This window comes from Tachypleus tridentatus, chromosome 7 (genome assembly GCF_004210375.1).
Source record: "Tachypleus tridentatus isolate NWPU-2018 chromosome 7, ASM421037v1, whole genome shotgun sequence".
Lineage (NCBI taxonomy): Eukaryota > Metazoa > Arthropoda > Merostomata > Xiphosura > Limulidae > Tachypleus > Tachypleus tridentatus.
This window is the reverse complement of record NC_134831.1, coordinates 28,564,754-28,579,743: the sequence shown is the minus strand read 5'-3', so window position 1 is coordinate 28,579,743 and position 14,990 is coordinate 28,564,754. Positions and strand designations below refer to the sequence as shown.

At 30.4% G+C, this 14,990-nt stretch overlaps 1 protein-coding gene across 2 annotated transcripts in view; it reads left to right on the top strand.

The window, feature by feature from the left end:
* The window catches only part of LOC143255354 (neural cell adhesion molecule 2-like), a 160,043-nt gene extending 149,729 nt beyond the window's left edge, over window positions 1–10,314 (top strand). The window contains exons 10-13 of one of the 2 annotated variants that reach the window (XM_076510868.1): window positions 5,002–5,032; window positions 6,004–6,092; window positions 7,624–7,754; window positions 8,461–10,314. In XM_076510868.1, the coding sequence (XP_076366983.1) occupies window positions 5,002–5,032; window positions 6,004–6,092; window positions 7,624–7,754; window positions 8,461–8,652 (443 nt within the window). In that variant the 3' untranslated portion in view covers window positions 8,653–10,314. Of the gene's footprint in view, window positions 1–5,001; window positions 5,033–5,985; window positions 6,093–7,623; window positions 7,755–8,460 lie in introns of both variants that reach the window. The other variant, XM_076510867.1, reaches the window with a different exon arrangement.
* The last annotated feature ends 4,676 nt before the right edge of the window (window positions 10,315–14,990 follow it).

Genomic DNA, 14,990 nt, shown 5'->3' with positions numbered 1-14,990 from the left:
GTGTAATGTGCTTTATACTATTCTTTCACCGTTCAAATTAGGCCACCCTTCCAAACTAAACAGTCAAGCAAGCAGAAAACTAGTTAGGGACGCCACTATGAAGCTGACTGTAATTTTCAAAATTTTTCCAGCTTCATATCTGAGATGGGACTCAATGTTCATACATCGACAATATCTCAGTCAATAGAAGAATCTTAAGTGGCAAGAAAATGGATTGCTAAAGAGTAATCACTTTAAATCTAATATTAAGTGTACAAAAAATGTAAATGATACTGCACAACATTTTGTTTAAGTTTTAGTCTAAATTAAAAACGTCACATCAGCACATCACCAAATCAACACAATCCCACTTGTCAAGCATGGGGGATGCTGATGCTTAACATCAGTGATGCTAGGATGTCAGGATTGAGTAAAAGATGGATGGTGAAAAATACGACGGAGTCCCAGAGGAAAACCTGTTCGAGTCAGTCAAAGATGTCACGTTTCTGAAGTACGATAACTAGGAGCACAAAGCTAAGTCACATTGAAATAATTTCTAAAGAAGAAAATGAATGTTCTACAATGGCCCACTGAAAGTCATAACTTGCATCTATTGGAAAATTTATTACGTGACTTGAAAATTTTTATTGCGAAAAATCTTGTCAGAATTGGATCAATTTTGCCAAGAAGAATAAACAAAACTTACACCATGTCATTGTACAAAGCTGGGAGGGACCTACCCCACCAAAAATACAGTACTAATTATTGTCATAGGTGCTTTCATCAACTAATTACTTAGGGGGCTGAACACTTCTAGAATTAGCAAATTTCAACTTTATATTTTTTGTAAGTTTTAGTGGTATTCAAAGTTCTTCACACACATCAGTGCTAATTTTGACCATTAGAGTTTTGAATGGAAACAAGTTCAACAAATAAAACTGTTTATGTTATTTGTATTTCGTCAAAATGTGACATTATTGGTAGGTCATGAACACTTTTACAAGACACTGTACTTTTATTCTTTATTGTACGTGTTATCGGTAGAAAAAATGGGGTTGTAATACATTATTATGTTCGAAGCTTCATTTTTCAATCTCATCTATTCATGCTAAAATATAATAAAAACATTATACCATTTGATTTGTTTATTTGTTTTGTAAATTTCGCACATAGCTACAAGAGGGCTATCTGCGCTAGTCGTTCCTACTTTTGCAGTGTAAGACTAGAGGGAAGGCAGCTAGTTGTCAACACCCACCGCCAACTCTTAGGCTACTCTTTTTCCATCGAACAGTGGGATTGACCGTCACGTTATAACGTATCCACGGCTGAAAGGACGAGCATATTTGGCGTGACGGGGATTCATACTCACGACCTGCAAATTGCAAGTTGATCGCCCTAACCACCTGGCTATGCTGGACCTTATAACATTTATATAGATAAAATTAAAACTACTTCTATTTTTATGCTTTTTATACAGTACTGGAATTACATAAAATAACTTTAACTATTTATATATTTTGTTTAATTTGATGTAAATATACGATAATTGTATAGTAGAGGCAGAGAAATTAGCCAACACCACACATCGCCCACTCTGGGGATATTATAATCGAATAGTGGGATTAAATGTCCTATTATAACATTTCCATTGCTGAAAGTTTGGGTATGTTCAGTGATGGGACTCGATCCTGCAATCCCTCGTATAGCAAGTGAAATGCACCTAACCACAAAGCCAGGTTAGCAAATTTATGTGTAAAGTAGTGCTTAAAATTGTGAAGTCCGAGTGAGAGATCTGAGATCTAGTGTTCTCTTTATGACTGCAGTTTGTAGGAGCAGGATGACTCGAAATTACAAACTATATTGCTAGTCTTAAGCAACATTTCTAGATGTCTCCAGTTACAAAAGAAAATAAGACACTTTTATTTTTCCGGTATACATGAACTTGCTATTGCCAAACAAATATTATGCATTGCTAAGAGGTTCAAATATTAAGATAGTACTTTATGTGAAAGAGAACGTTTAATATCAAAGTTGATTTGAATATTAGATTTCTTTTAACTTGAGAGAAAATAATTTTTAATAGAGTCTCAAATTAAAAAAAAAATCTGAGACATTTAATAAGTCTGGATGATTCTTGTTGGCATCTGAATTTATTAGAACTTCTAATAAAACAAAGTTCATTAATAAAATGTAGTTACTCTTTTGATAACAGCGAGTATAAAAAAGTCCATGAAATATATATCTAGAATCATTAAACAACTTATCATGTGGAATCAAATAATTCGTAGAAGAAACAACTGGATTTGTTTAACGGTTAAACACGTGCAGAAGAAATTTGTCATTATATTTGACTTCCTGAACATTAAACTTGCAGAACATTTTATTAGCTTTCGTGATATATATTACGCATACTTTATAAACGTAAACTCATTATCAAGCACCTTTATTCGTATGTTTAAATACTGAAATCAATAAGTTTATGTGATATTATTTTCACATTAGTTTTATACCAATAAATAACATATGATTATACTAGACTAAATAAAACAGCGTTTTCAACTAAGACCTCATTGTTTCGACTTGGCCGGACTTATGAGTGGTGTGTTGTAAACAAGGCATAGCTGAAATACTATTACAGTAAAAAATGGTGTGCTTTAGATTATTTCAATTCTTTGATGATGTAATATCATGTAAATATATTGCCTTTGTAGTTTAAAAAAAATCTGAGTGGGAAATTATGCGTAATTATTGTCGACAAAGGTAAAAGAAGAATGTTATAGGTCAAACCTTCAAAAGGTTAACTACAGATATATATATTACTATTGTCGATACAAACTTCCAAGCTGTTCCCTTCTTCAGGTATCACTAACTTTTTTCTTTTATATAATTTAAATATACGAGCATTATAAGCGTATTTTCATTAATCATGTAATTTTAAATGAAGTATAGTTTATAAACTGTTTTATTAAAATATATTTTAACATACAAACGTTTCAAGAGAAACTGTTACTATTATACGAATGCCAACATCGTTTTATGCAATATTATTCGGTATTGACACGGTTATGATAAAAATGTGTTTGTTTTGAATTTCATACAAAACTATTCGAGAAATATCTGCACTGGCCAACCCTAATTTAGAAGTAAAAAACTAGAGGGAAGGCAGCTAGTAAATACCATTCATCGCCAACTCTTGGGCTACTTTTTACCAACAAATATTGGGATTGACCGTCATTTTGTCCGTCAGGTACCGGATTGGAATTCGTGACACACATATTGAAAGTTGAGTGCCTTAACTACCAGGCCAATTCAATGCCAAATTTCTGTCGTGAGGAATCAAATAAGTCGTAGAATAAACAACTGGATTTAATCAACGGTAAATCACGTGTAAAAGAAAATTATCATTATGTGGATTCCTGAACATCAATCTTGCAAAAAAATTTATTAGCTTTTATGTTGTATATTAGCGCATTAGTATACAAAATTTAGTTTTAGATTATTTCATTGAAGTCAGTTTCAAACATTAGATAAGTGTCTTATCAATAATAAGACATTTGTAGTTAAAAGTAATTAAACTACTAAATATTAAATGATTATAGATAATATCTTATGTCGTATAACAAACATGTTATATGTTAAAATGTTAATGATATTCTCTATGAACAAATCAACAGATTCAGGAGCCGGGTGCACTAAACATAGTGATGAGATTGCACCAGGAAAATTTTGGACGAACTTTGTTTCCCCAAACTTCAAACGTTTAACTTTTACAATTTTTTCAATAATAAACAAAATGTTTAGTAATACAGTTGTTAGTTACCACAGTCTTCTTAGATAATAAATAACAATGAACCTCGTAAATTTAGGAAAAGAAACACTCATTAATATCAAATACGTAGTGTTTGTAAAGTCCTGTATAATATTTATTTGATGTTTTAAGTACTTAATTAATATATTTTCGATTATTAGAATTTCCCGATCACAACATTTAAGGGTGATGAATCTTTGTTGTATTCTAAAACTGATAGATACATAACCCTATAGTTGTTCACTAGAGGTCCAACACTAGTCCCATTATAGGACTCTGTTTTCACATATCGGATTTTTCATATAAAATATTCATGTTAAAAATTGTACTCACGTTGATAGTTAAGTAGACTTTATAAGCGTAAACTGATGACACAACCAAACACTTTTTCAATCTCAAGTGAAGAAACTGGTGAATGCTCATAAAAAATAAACACACGTCTTAACCAAATAAATTTGATGTGTAAATTTATATTTAAGAGGTACAATTTTTTATATGTAACAAACATTCCATGCTCACTTTAAAATATGCTTTAAAAATCTTACCAGTAAGTATCTAAACCATTTGAAGATCGTACACATAATTTCAATGCAATATAATCTATGTTGAGTGCGAAAGTTTCAAATATTAAAATGTACTTCCAGTGTTCCCCTCGGTGGGCTCAGCAGATAGCCTATGTGGCTTTGCTTTAAGAAAAACACACAAACTTCCAGTGTTAGCATGCTGTGAAAGCATAAATATTTATGCTTTAAACAACAACTTGATGACATGATAATGAGTTTTCCCAAGTGAATGATTTCGTGTTCTTCTTAAAAATTAAGGCGGTTGAGTTTAGCTTGAAGTATTATTATATAAATGTTTCAAAATAAATATAAAATAAATATTTTATTTTTCGATTGTTTGATTTTGTGAGAAAGGTATGACTACGATTTATATCATGTCTGTAGAGTTGTTGCTTATCTTCGAAAAAGTCAACATAGATTGTCGGTTGTATCCATCGCAGAGAATCAAACACCGGATTATAAATTCACAAGTCCGCAAACTTATTACTGTTCCGCTGAGGGAGCTCAGTAGAGAGCCGAATAGGTGTTAAATGTGAAGTGTTAAAATTGCAGAAAAAACCTATTAAATGTTCAATCATTATTATACTTCAGTTAATATAAGTACGCATTTAGAATATCTTAAATATTAAAAAATATATTTCTTTGTTTCAGGAAATCACCAAAGAAAAAATCGAAATGAAAGGTAAATAGAAAACTCATATTGTTTCATAATTCGATTTAAGTTATATTAGCAAGAAAATATCATGTGTTTCAAAATGTATTACTGTGTAGCCCACGTAAATTCGGTGTAAACGATGCTCTGCTCTGTGTAACAACGGTGTGTAGATTCACTTGCTTTTATAAACGAAGAAATGAAATTTTAGTGTTAATTTTTTGTATTGTCCTTTGCTTTCATCAGACAAAATCCATTATTATAAGTAAGGTTTATTGACTTAAATATAAATATGAAATGTATTACATTATCTTTACAAAATAATACTCAAAGATTAATTTTTAGATCAAATTTGTTTGTTTTAAACTTTTGCTATTACTTTCCATCTTTCACTAATTTGTTATTAAAACAACATCCAAATGGAGACAGTTATTATTTTCTATTTTGAGTTTAAATACTCTTTCTATTCTGAAACAAAAGGGAATCCCCAATAGCCGCGGTTGTAAATACATCTGTAATCGAGATGTGAGCTAATACTTTGGACTTGTAGGAAAAAAAAAACTCAAAACTATTGGATAAAAATAGACAAACATTATTTTAATGCATGCCTTTATTTGTCTATAATATCACTATAAAGTTATTAAGACAAATTTAGTTTTATGCTCTTTCAGTGTTTGCCAGTAAAAACAAACAAACCTAAATGTAAACATTTAAAATTAAATTAAATATGTAATTTTTATTTCAATTATGAAAGCAGCACTTACTTTTTAGTATACAATTTCACCAGGCTTGTTTACGCTCATAAAATAACTTGTAAACCATTATTACTTCTATTTATATAATTGTTAGTTTTATATATTTTTATCCTCCATAATTTATTCAAAATTCTATCCTTGAAGAATAAACATTTACTAAAATATAAATGGACAATACATACAATATTTAATATATTACTTTTCGAATAACAGTTGAATATTTTCCAGCTTTCATCTTTACATTAGGAAAGAAACTGCGTCACAAAAATATGACGAGCCAGAAGAAAAACTAGAAGTACTAGCCACAAGAAAAAAATGTCCAGATATTATACCAGGTCAGTTAATAATATAAGATACGATAAAGTAACAATAAATATCTCTAAAACATCCTAATTTACGTACTATATGAATATATAGTGTTATTAAATATTATTTTCAATTATTTTAAGGCATTTTACGTCCTTTTGAATTAATCAAATTTGTAAATAATATATTCCTACAATAAAAACAGAAAGGATTTTTTATATCCACATATTTAGCACAAACACATTGTTTCATCATTTTCTTAATAATAACACCAGAAAGCCTTTAAGCAATAAAGAAAAACGAGTTTGTGTTTCTCTTGCGTTAGAAAATAATACAATTTAGAAAGAAAAATATTTATAGACATGCACTGACATATTTGAGATTAAAATACACGTAAATGAATCCTATAAGAAATGTGTGAAGAGAACGTTTTACGTTACGTGCCTTTGTATAAACTTCCAAATGACAAATTAAGTAATTTGTAGAGTATAAATACGTTGTATTTAGAGAGTTTTGGAGCTACACCAAGTACTAACAGTCCGTGTCCGAAAGTTCGGATATACTCTCTATGATAATGATGCATCTTGATAATAGCGCTGCATCGCAGTTTCCAGTGGAGAGGGTTTTAATATAAGGCTATCAGGTCTTAAGCATACACCGGTAATCTATGTTTATTTTTTCATAACTTATCTAGTGTAAAATGTCGAATGTTGCTCTGCATCCATTTAGACCAGCGACTTTAGTGTTATGTATTCTTATTATACAGCATGAATAATATTTTCATTTTATATACGTATGAGATATATGGTAGTGGAATGTATATTCTTTAAAAGCAGCCTTCTACACATGAATTGTATCAATTTTTTGGACAGATAGTATTCTTGATCGTGTTGCTTTCTGTTGCCTGGCTACGTAAACGGATTTTTTTCCATTAATCTTTGGATATATAGCTCCTTATTTGTTCCAAGATGCTGTTCTTTACCTACTGCCATTAAGTAGGACTTGTTGCAGGCCTATCTTTTGGATGATCCTGGGTTGTCTACCACGTTCATCCATATTTCTTTGTTTTCCGATATCATTGTTTCGGAAATTCTAAATCTCCAATCTGAACTAACTTTTACGATCAAAGTATAAGAATACTTTGCATCGGATAGTGATGATACATACTCTTCCAAAATCAAATAATTTCCGATGGTTTTTCCGCTATGCCAAACTATTAAAAAAAATTGAATTTATATGTGTTTTGTCACTGGGACATTATATCAGGTATGGTTATTAAGTGGTTTGCTGATTTTCTTATTCAAAGTCGTTTTGATATAACGTAATCACTCTTTTCTCTTATATATGAAACAAACACAAAACCTAAGATCACAATAAAAAGAAACTCAGCTTTGTCACTTGTTGGAATTTAGTATGCAAAGTTGTATTTGAACTTAACAAAAAACTTGTCAAAACTAAATATTTTGTTCGTTATTATGATAAACTTTAAATCAAGTGGTTGTGTAAAATTGACTAAGTGACAATAGTCATAAATGCCGTTATATCTATATACTTTTACAGGAGCCACAATAAGGGGAAATCATGTAACGTGTTCGAATACTTACGATGATTTCAAAGAAGATTATGACCCCCCATCAGGTGACTTGTGGACAGCAAATAAACTATTAGCTGATAGACAACGACTCGAAATGGTAAAATTATACGATGCTGAAAATACATCGCATTATTCGATTTTAATTTATTTTTATTTTCATATTCAAAGGTTTCATGAATATCATAATTTTTAAACTTTATCACAACAAATAAAACTACAAAAAATTTATGTCTTTCATTAATCACAACATATTCTTCAATTACTCCTAAACGTTTATTTAATTTCAGAATAACAGAAAATCAACTGCCACATAAGATTACTAGATTATAGCTTCTCAAATCTTATTCCTATACGAATTATTCAAAATTGCCTTTTAACGGCACAGTATTTTTATTTCATGTATTAGTAGCTATACTAGTGCAGTTTCCACATTCTATAATAATATCAGCAATAATCCTAAATAATCCGTATAAAGCATAAAATAATTGTTAGGATAAAACACGTACTATTTTTTATTAAAAGAAAATCATAAACATTTTTACAGGTGAATAACGAACGTCCAAGAATCAAATCATTAAATTGAAACACAGTTGAACAATGACTATTTCTTCTCTTAAATAATACTTACAGTTATAGTCTTCATAATTGACCAGATCTAAACAAATACATCTCTGAGTTTGTTTGGGTTTGGTGATTGTTTTTTGTCTTGGTGAAGGTACAGAGCTTATTGCCTGGCACTTAGTTTACAAAAACGAATCCTTTAAATAAGACAATATTTTCCCTTTTCTCCTTCTCAAACCTAGGAACCATTATCAACACAGTCTAAACTAAAACACGATGATAACGAATATACTGAGGCACAGAGTTGTTGGTCCTCATCGAACGCACAGAAGAGGGCTGTTCGTGTCCTTCCTACATCACCAGTTCATACGTTTGTCTATGACACTGGACAACCTGATCTTCCTTTACTTTCTCCCCGACAAACGGACGTCTGAGATATTCCCGTCCAAAGTGAAGCACACAAATTCATCGGGATGTGGTCTTGTCGGTCCGTATATTGCTATTCTATTAACAGTAAGAGTTGCATAGCAATGAATGTCTACAGACCGAGGAGATAACCTTCTTCAAAATTGGCCCATGTTTTCAAATGTGATGCATTTACGACAAATATTCAATAAAGTTTGTTGCTAATTTGCTGGCTTTACTGTACAGCCCAACAGTAACATTACAACCATATTTATTTAAATGAGTAAAACGTTGATGTTTGTATTTATCAAGGCTTGTGATAGAACACGCATTCATTCAGAACGTCTTGAGCAATTTATACCACAAAATTATGGTCATACTGTGTATATTGTGGCTTTCTTTGAAGTAGTTATGAAGTGCTGTCTGTGACATACATATATGGTGATATTCTAGAAACCCTCATTGTTAACGACTGATTAAAGATGTATATATGTTTCCTTTGTTGTAGCAATTTGTATTTTAAGAGTATTTCTGCAAGGTTTCTCCAGACGTCACGCAAACGACTGTACAGACATCCGATCAATTTGTATAACACAATTTTAGCATATGAATTTGAAAATAAAACTGCTGTAAAACTATCACCATTACATTTATTTTATTTATTTATCGACTATAGCTGTTTTAAAATTTATTTAAAAAAAATTAAATACCATTTCTGTACAAGGTAACGCAACAATGATATTCTCCAGCAAATGGAAGGATGGAAATTTATAAATTTAAAAGAACGTTTGAGAAATATAAAAAATTATGCAAAAACACAAATATGAAAATTGCTTAACCATCTATGGGAATACCAAATATGGTCAACATGGATCCTCAAATCTCAGAAGAAAAGACAATTATTAACAGAAACTACTTGAAGCGAGTGAATGATTATATCTAAGACAAAAATGCTCGAAAGAAGCCTTGCAGTTTGCTAGTGAAGTTTTGTTTCTTCTATACATAGCAATGACTTTGTGATAGTATGTCTTGATATCGATTTTCTAGTCTACAGCTTTAGTATAAAATATATTCTACTTTACAGGATATTGTTTTTTCTTTTGAGTTTCCATAACCATTTAAAAATTCTTTAATATTTTTGAATATTAATAGAATTTCACTAATTGTTTGCTGTATGCTTTTATTGCTGTTTTTTTTCGGAAAAACATTTTATTATTACTGTTTTAATAAAGTAAATTATATTTAAAGTATATTGTTTTGTGCATTTTGTGGTGTTTCATTTAGGTTTAGAAATATGCAATACATAAGGATTCTTTTAAGTGTTTTTTTTATTCTGTCACGAACAGTATTTGAGTACGGATAGCACCAACTAATCATATGAATATAAACATAGCTCTGCATAAGTACTCACAAAAACAGCAAGTTTTACAAAAGCCTATTTTATTTTTAATATTCATTTGTTCCTAGTTTCATACATGCTTCGAATACATTGATACTTTAAAGTTTATTTTTCTTTTGCTCCCATAGTTTTAATTGTAAACATTCCGATGTTATTTGATAGGTTTGAAGAATGGTATTTATAAGTCAGGAATACTATGCCTACCAAATGCGTAAATGACTAAATGAAATAACTTTGACAAACCCAATGACTGTTTATTCTTATATTATGATTTGTGCAAGGATATCTCTTTCCCTATTGAAAATAATTATTATAATATCTTTAAAAAATAACAAAAATCAAAACATAAATAATTACTATGATATATAAAAGATAATACGACCTAAGATGATCATACAATGTTGAAAAAGAGCTTGAAAATAAAATACATAAATACAACATATGTATCCACCAAATGGTTTGGTTTGAATTTCGCACAAAGCTATACGAGGACTATCTGAACTAGCAGTCCCTAATTAGCAGTGTAAGACTAGAGGGAAGGCAGCTAGTCATTACCACCCACCGCCAACTTTTGGGCTACTTTTTTACCAACAAATATTGGGATTGACCGCACGTTATAACGCTTCCATGGCTGAAAGGGCGATCATGTTTGGTGTGACGGAGATTCGAATTCACGACTCTCAGATTAGGTGTCGAGTTCCTTACCCACCTGGCCGTACTGGACCTTCCACCACATGAGAGTCACGTAAAAATACAATTATAATTGTCTAATGTATCAGACATACAAACGTGTAAAATACAAACATACATATACACTATTTATGATTTATTTTGCTGTTTTGTTTTTCAGTTTCCACTATATAACCATATAAAATATATTATTCTAAAAGTAATACATATATTTGTATAAACATGATATTATATATATGATATTATTGTTTGTTATTTTTATTCTGTATGGTATATTATTACACAAACCGCTTTATTTATTAAGATTTGTAAAATATCATTGCAGTTGTTGCAGGCCGTTGATATATTGAAGTCTCTCAGCTGGTCAGCGGTAAGTTTATGGACTTGCAAGCATAAGATGTGGAGTTTAATTACCGGGTGTGAAGAAAGCGCAAATTTCTCATTATTTACCTTTAAGCAATTTGTTTGGGGTTGATTTTCCTAGCACAAAATCACATTGGGCTGTTTGCTGAGTTCACGTGGGGAATCGAATCTCGGAGTTTAGTGTTGTAAGTCCATAGATTCACCTCTGTACCACCGGATGACAGTTTTGAGCAAGAATAACAATATATTAGAAATAACTAAATCATCATGTATTCTGTACTTCCTTCATACTGGCGAAATAAGAATAGGAGCTACTAAGTTTTATATCAGTCTTTACTAATACACCTTCTGTGTTTGTAAAGTTATGTTCAACATCTATTTAATATAGGAAATTTGAAAGGAAGGCTAAACAGTTTTCATACGTACATAATTATACAGAGTAAGAAACAGAGAGATGATTCCTTTCCTCAGGCTTACTTTGTTTTGACAGAGCATTACATATCAAAGTTCTTTATTTGTTTTGAAATAAAAATAGAGTACATTTTCTTCATCGTTTACATTTGTATCCCGGAATCAGTACATTGCTCAACAAGGCCTTTAGAAAATCAGTACACTCTACTTCGACATGAAGATTCAATTATACAGTTTTTCCATCTAATTGTAGAACAATTTATTTTTATCTTGGAATCAAATACACATCAGATTCCTTATTAGCATTCTGTTAATATAACTAGTACAGATTAAAAATCCCCTGATATTTTTAAAGTGTCGTCAGAAAAGGCATTCTTCATATTAAATGGAAGCTATAATGCTTATTATATACATACATATGTATGCATAAGGTTAATATGAAATAAAACATAGTTATCGTACATCATGTAATGTGTGCTGTAGTGTTTCTGGTTATTAGTTTTTTACCTTGAAGTGGAATAAATTCAATCATTTATATATATATATATATATATATATATATTATTTTGTTTTACTAAAAGTATTGGAAGTTTCTCAAATTTCTTTCATTTAGTTAAGGAAATTATTCCAGGAATGTTGTTCTAGGTTTAAAAGTAACTTATTCATTTTTTTAATAGGGACTTTTGTATCATTTACGCAAATATTCGATTTTGGAACTCACTCACTTGTCGGATTATAATTGAAATTCCACTTTGTAACTTCTAAAACAAAATTAAAAATTTATGCAAAATTGTGAAACATTCTATTTATTTTTCCTCAGTGGAACTTCTTTGGAACACCTAGATTTTGTTTGTTTTTTCTCCAGGAACTTTCTTTTTTTTTGTAGCTTTTGTTAAATGTTGGCATTTCGGTTCAGCTTCTAAAGAAACGTGATTCTGGATTCTACACGCAATCAATTGGTTGATATCAAGACGACAACAAACTAGGAAGATCGAACTTCTTTATATCCAATTGTACCTTAACTAAACCTATCTGTTCTTAGTTGGAGTAATCACTAAACGTTGAGAGTACAAAAATAAAGAAATAACAAGACAATTCACATTCTTGGAGCATATGTCCTTCCCTATTTTGCAATTTTATCTTGTTATTACTTTTGGATTTTCTCGTTCCAATTATTATTAGAAGTCTAATTTAAGATGGAAAATGAGTGTGTACGACATCAACTATAAAAGCATAACCTTTTTGTCACAGCATTAAATATAAACTTCTTTTTTGTAGTAACTTCATCCTCTTATAATTACGCTATACATATTTTTCTTCAAGATATTTATAAAAATTAGCATAAATATTTGTTTCAGAGGACGTTTGTGCGCACAAACGTAAGAGAAAAGTAGCCTAGGAAGAAATATCAGATTAGTAGTTATGTTCTTTGTAACATTTCTGGAAATAATGCATTTTGTGTTTTAAAGTATTATTTATTCTTAATTTGAAATTAGCGTTGATCTAATGTATTTGTTGAGATATTATGGAAACACTAATAGAATTGTGTATGCATATATATACATTTTTTTGGAATACAATTATTGTAGGATACACAAACTGCCTTCATTTCATAAAGAAAAGTATTCCGGAAACAATATTTCAGTCTGAAAATTACAACACTTTAGTTGTGATATTTCAACATATATATATTTTTGTGCTATTTATTCTATTTTAGTATTCAGTTGTTGTATTGTTATTATTTAAGCGTGTTAGTATTTCGATGTACGCCTTCATCTTAAATCTTCAAAGTAGAATTAAAGCTCCATACAAAATCACGACTAAATTAGATTTATTCTTATTCGCGAAACACGCTTACAAAAAGACTAGATTTTTTGTTTTCTTTGTTTTTATTAGATGCTGACATTCTGTTTTAGCTTCAAAACAAACGTGACACTGGCTTTCACACACAGTTAATTGGTCGATGGAAAAACGACAACAAATCAGGAAGATGGAACTTTTTTATCCACTTATATCTTAAATAAACCTATCTCTTTTCAGTTAGGGTACCCAATTAGCGTTTGTCTTTTTTAATAAAGAACAAGAATTAAGGTTTTTATTGTAGCTCTTTATCATGGTTAACTGAAGCAAACACAATAAGATCTTACTTTTTTTTTGTTTGGGAAGAGCAAAGTTCAATATATTTGAGGTTAATCACTTTTCATTCTGTTAAAACAGAGACGATTACATTGTACTGTAGGTGGTATTTCAGGCGTTTACTTTTTTGGTTGATTTTATTTCATAATATATTCAATATTCTGTTCTCTAAATAGTTACATTCGGTAAGAAAAAGTGTGAAAAATTATTTGAAAACATTATTGTAACATCCTGAATTATTATAAGAAACATTTTAATAAAAACTTAAACATATTTGAGTTTTACTCGTTATGTTCATTACTTTTTACCAGATGCATTTGATAGTACCGAAAACTGAATTTATTCTTTTTTAGCAATCCCGCCTATAGGGAACAGTGGCAAATCTCACAGTTTACGATGTTCAGATCGAGCTTTCATGCGCAATATGAGCAGAACACAGATAGCCCCTTGTATAACAAACAAAACAAACCTGATCATACCTAGCTGTTTCAGTATAAAACTTGTTGGCTTGTACCACTAAATATGGAGTTTGTTATTTTGTAGCTTTAAGTTTATAAATTACAGTGAGTATCTGGTCCTTTCGGTTCTTATTTTTAATTTCTCTGTGGAATACACAATATTCTGGCGTCTGGTAGTGCTTATTACATGTGTCATAAATCCACGTATAAAGTTCTCATTGTTCAATACAAATGTATTCTAAATACTTCGACTCGGCATGATCAGGTGCTTAGGTCACAGGTTCCAATCCCTGTCCCACCAAATAAGTTCGCCCTTTCAGTCACGGGAACGTGGATAAAAGAGTATCCCTGAAGTTGGCGGTCAGTGGTAATGATTAGCTGCTATCTCTGTAGTTTCTCGTGTAGTTTTGCGTGAAATTCAAATCAAACCAAATTGAAAACTTCAAAGCTTGGGAATACGCTCAGCCCTTTCATTTGACGTTAATAAAAGTAGTTTACAAGTATATGTCTGAAAAAGACAATTACTAGTTGTCTATTTTGGGAAAATTCATATCATATTATACAAAATTTCCTAATGTTAAGAAAAAAAGAGGAAACTTTATTAAGTGTTATATTGAAATATCTTTTATGTCATTCTCTACACATTTCAGTTTATGTAAGTTATTTATTAGCTTTTAAATTTATTTCTGATGATGATATTGTAATATCTACCAGTACTGTGGATTTATGTATTGCCATGGATCATTAACGTTGTAGTAATCCTTTATTTGATCGACAGGCTTTATTAAGAATAAAAGTATTTGTAAAATCTAAAATAGAATCGGGAAATTATTTCTAAATTTTATATGATTTTTCCACACACTACTATCAAATTCACATCCGAACTCGAAGAAACTGAATCTTCACTTTT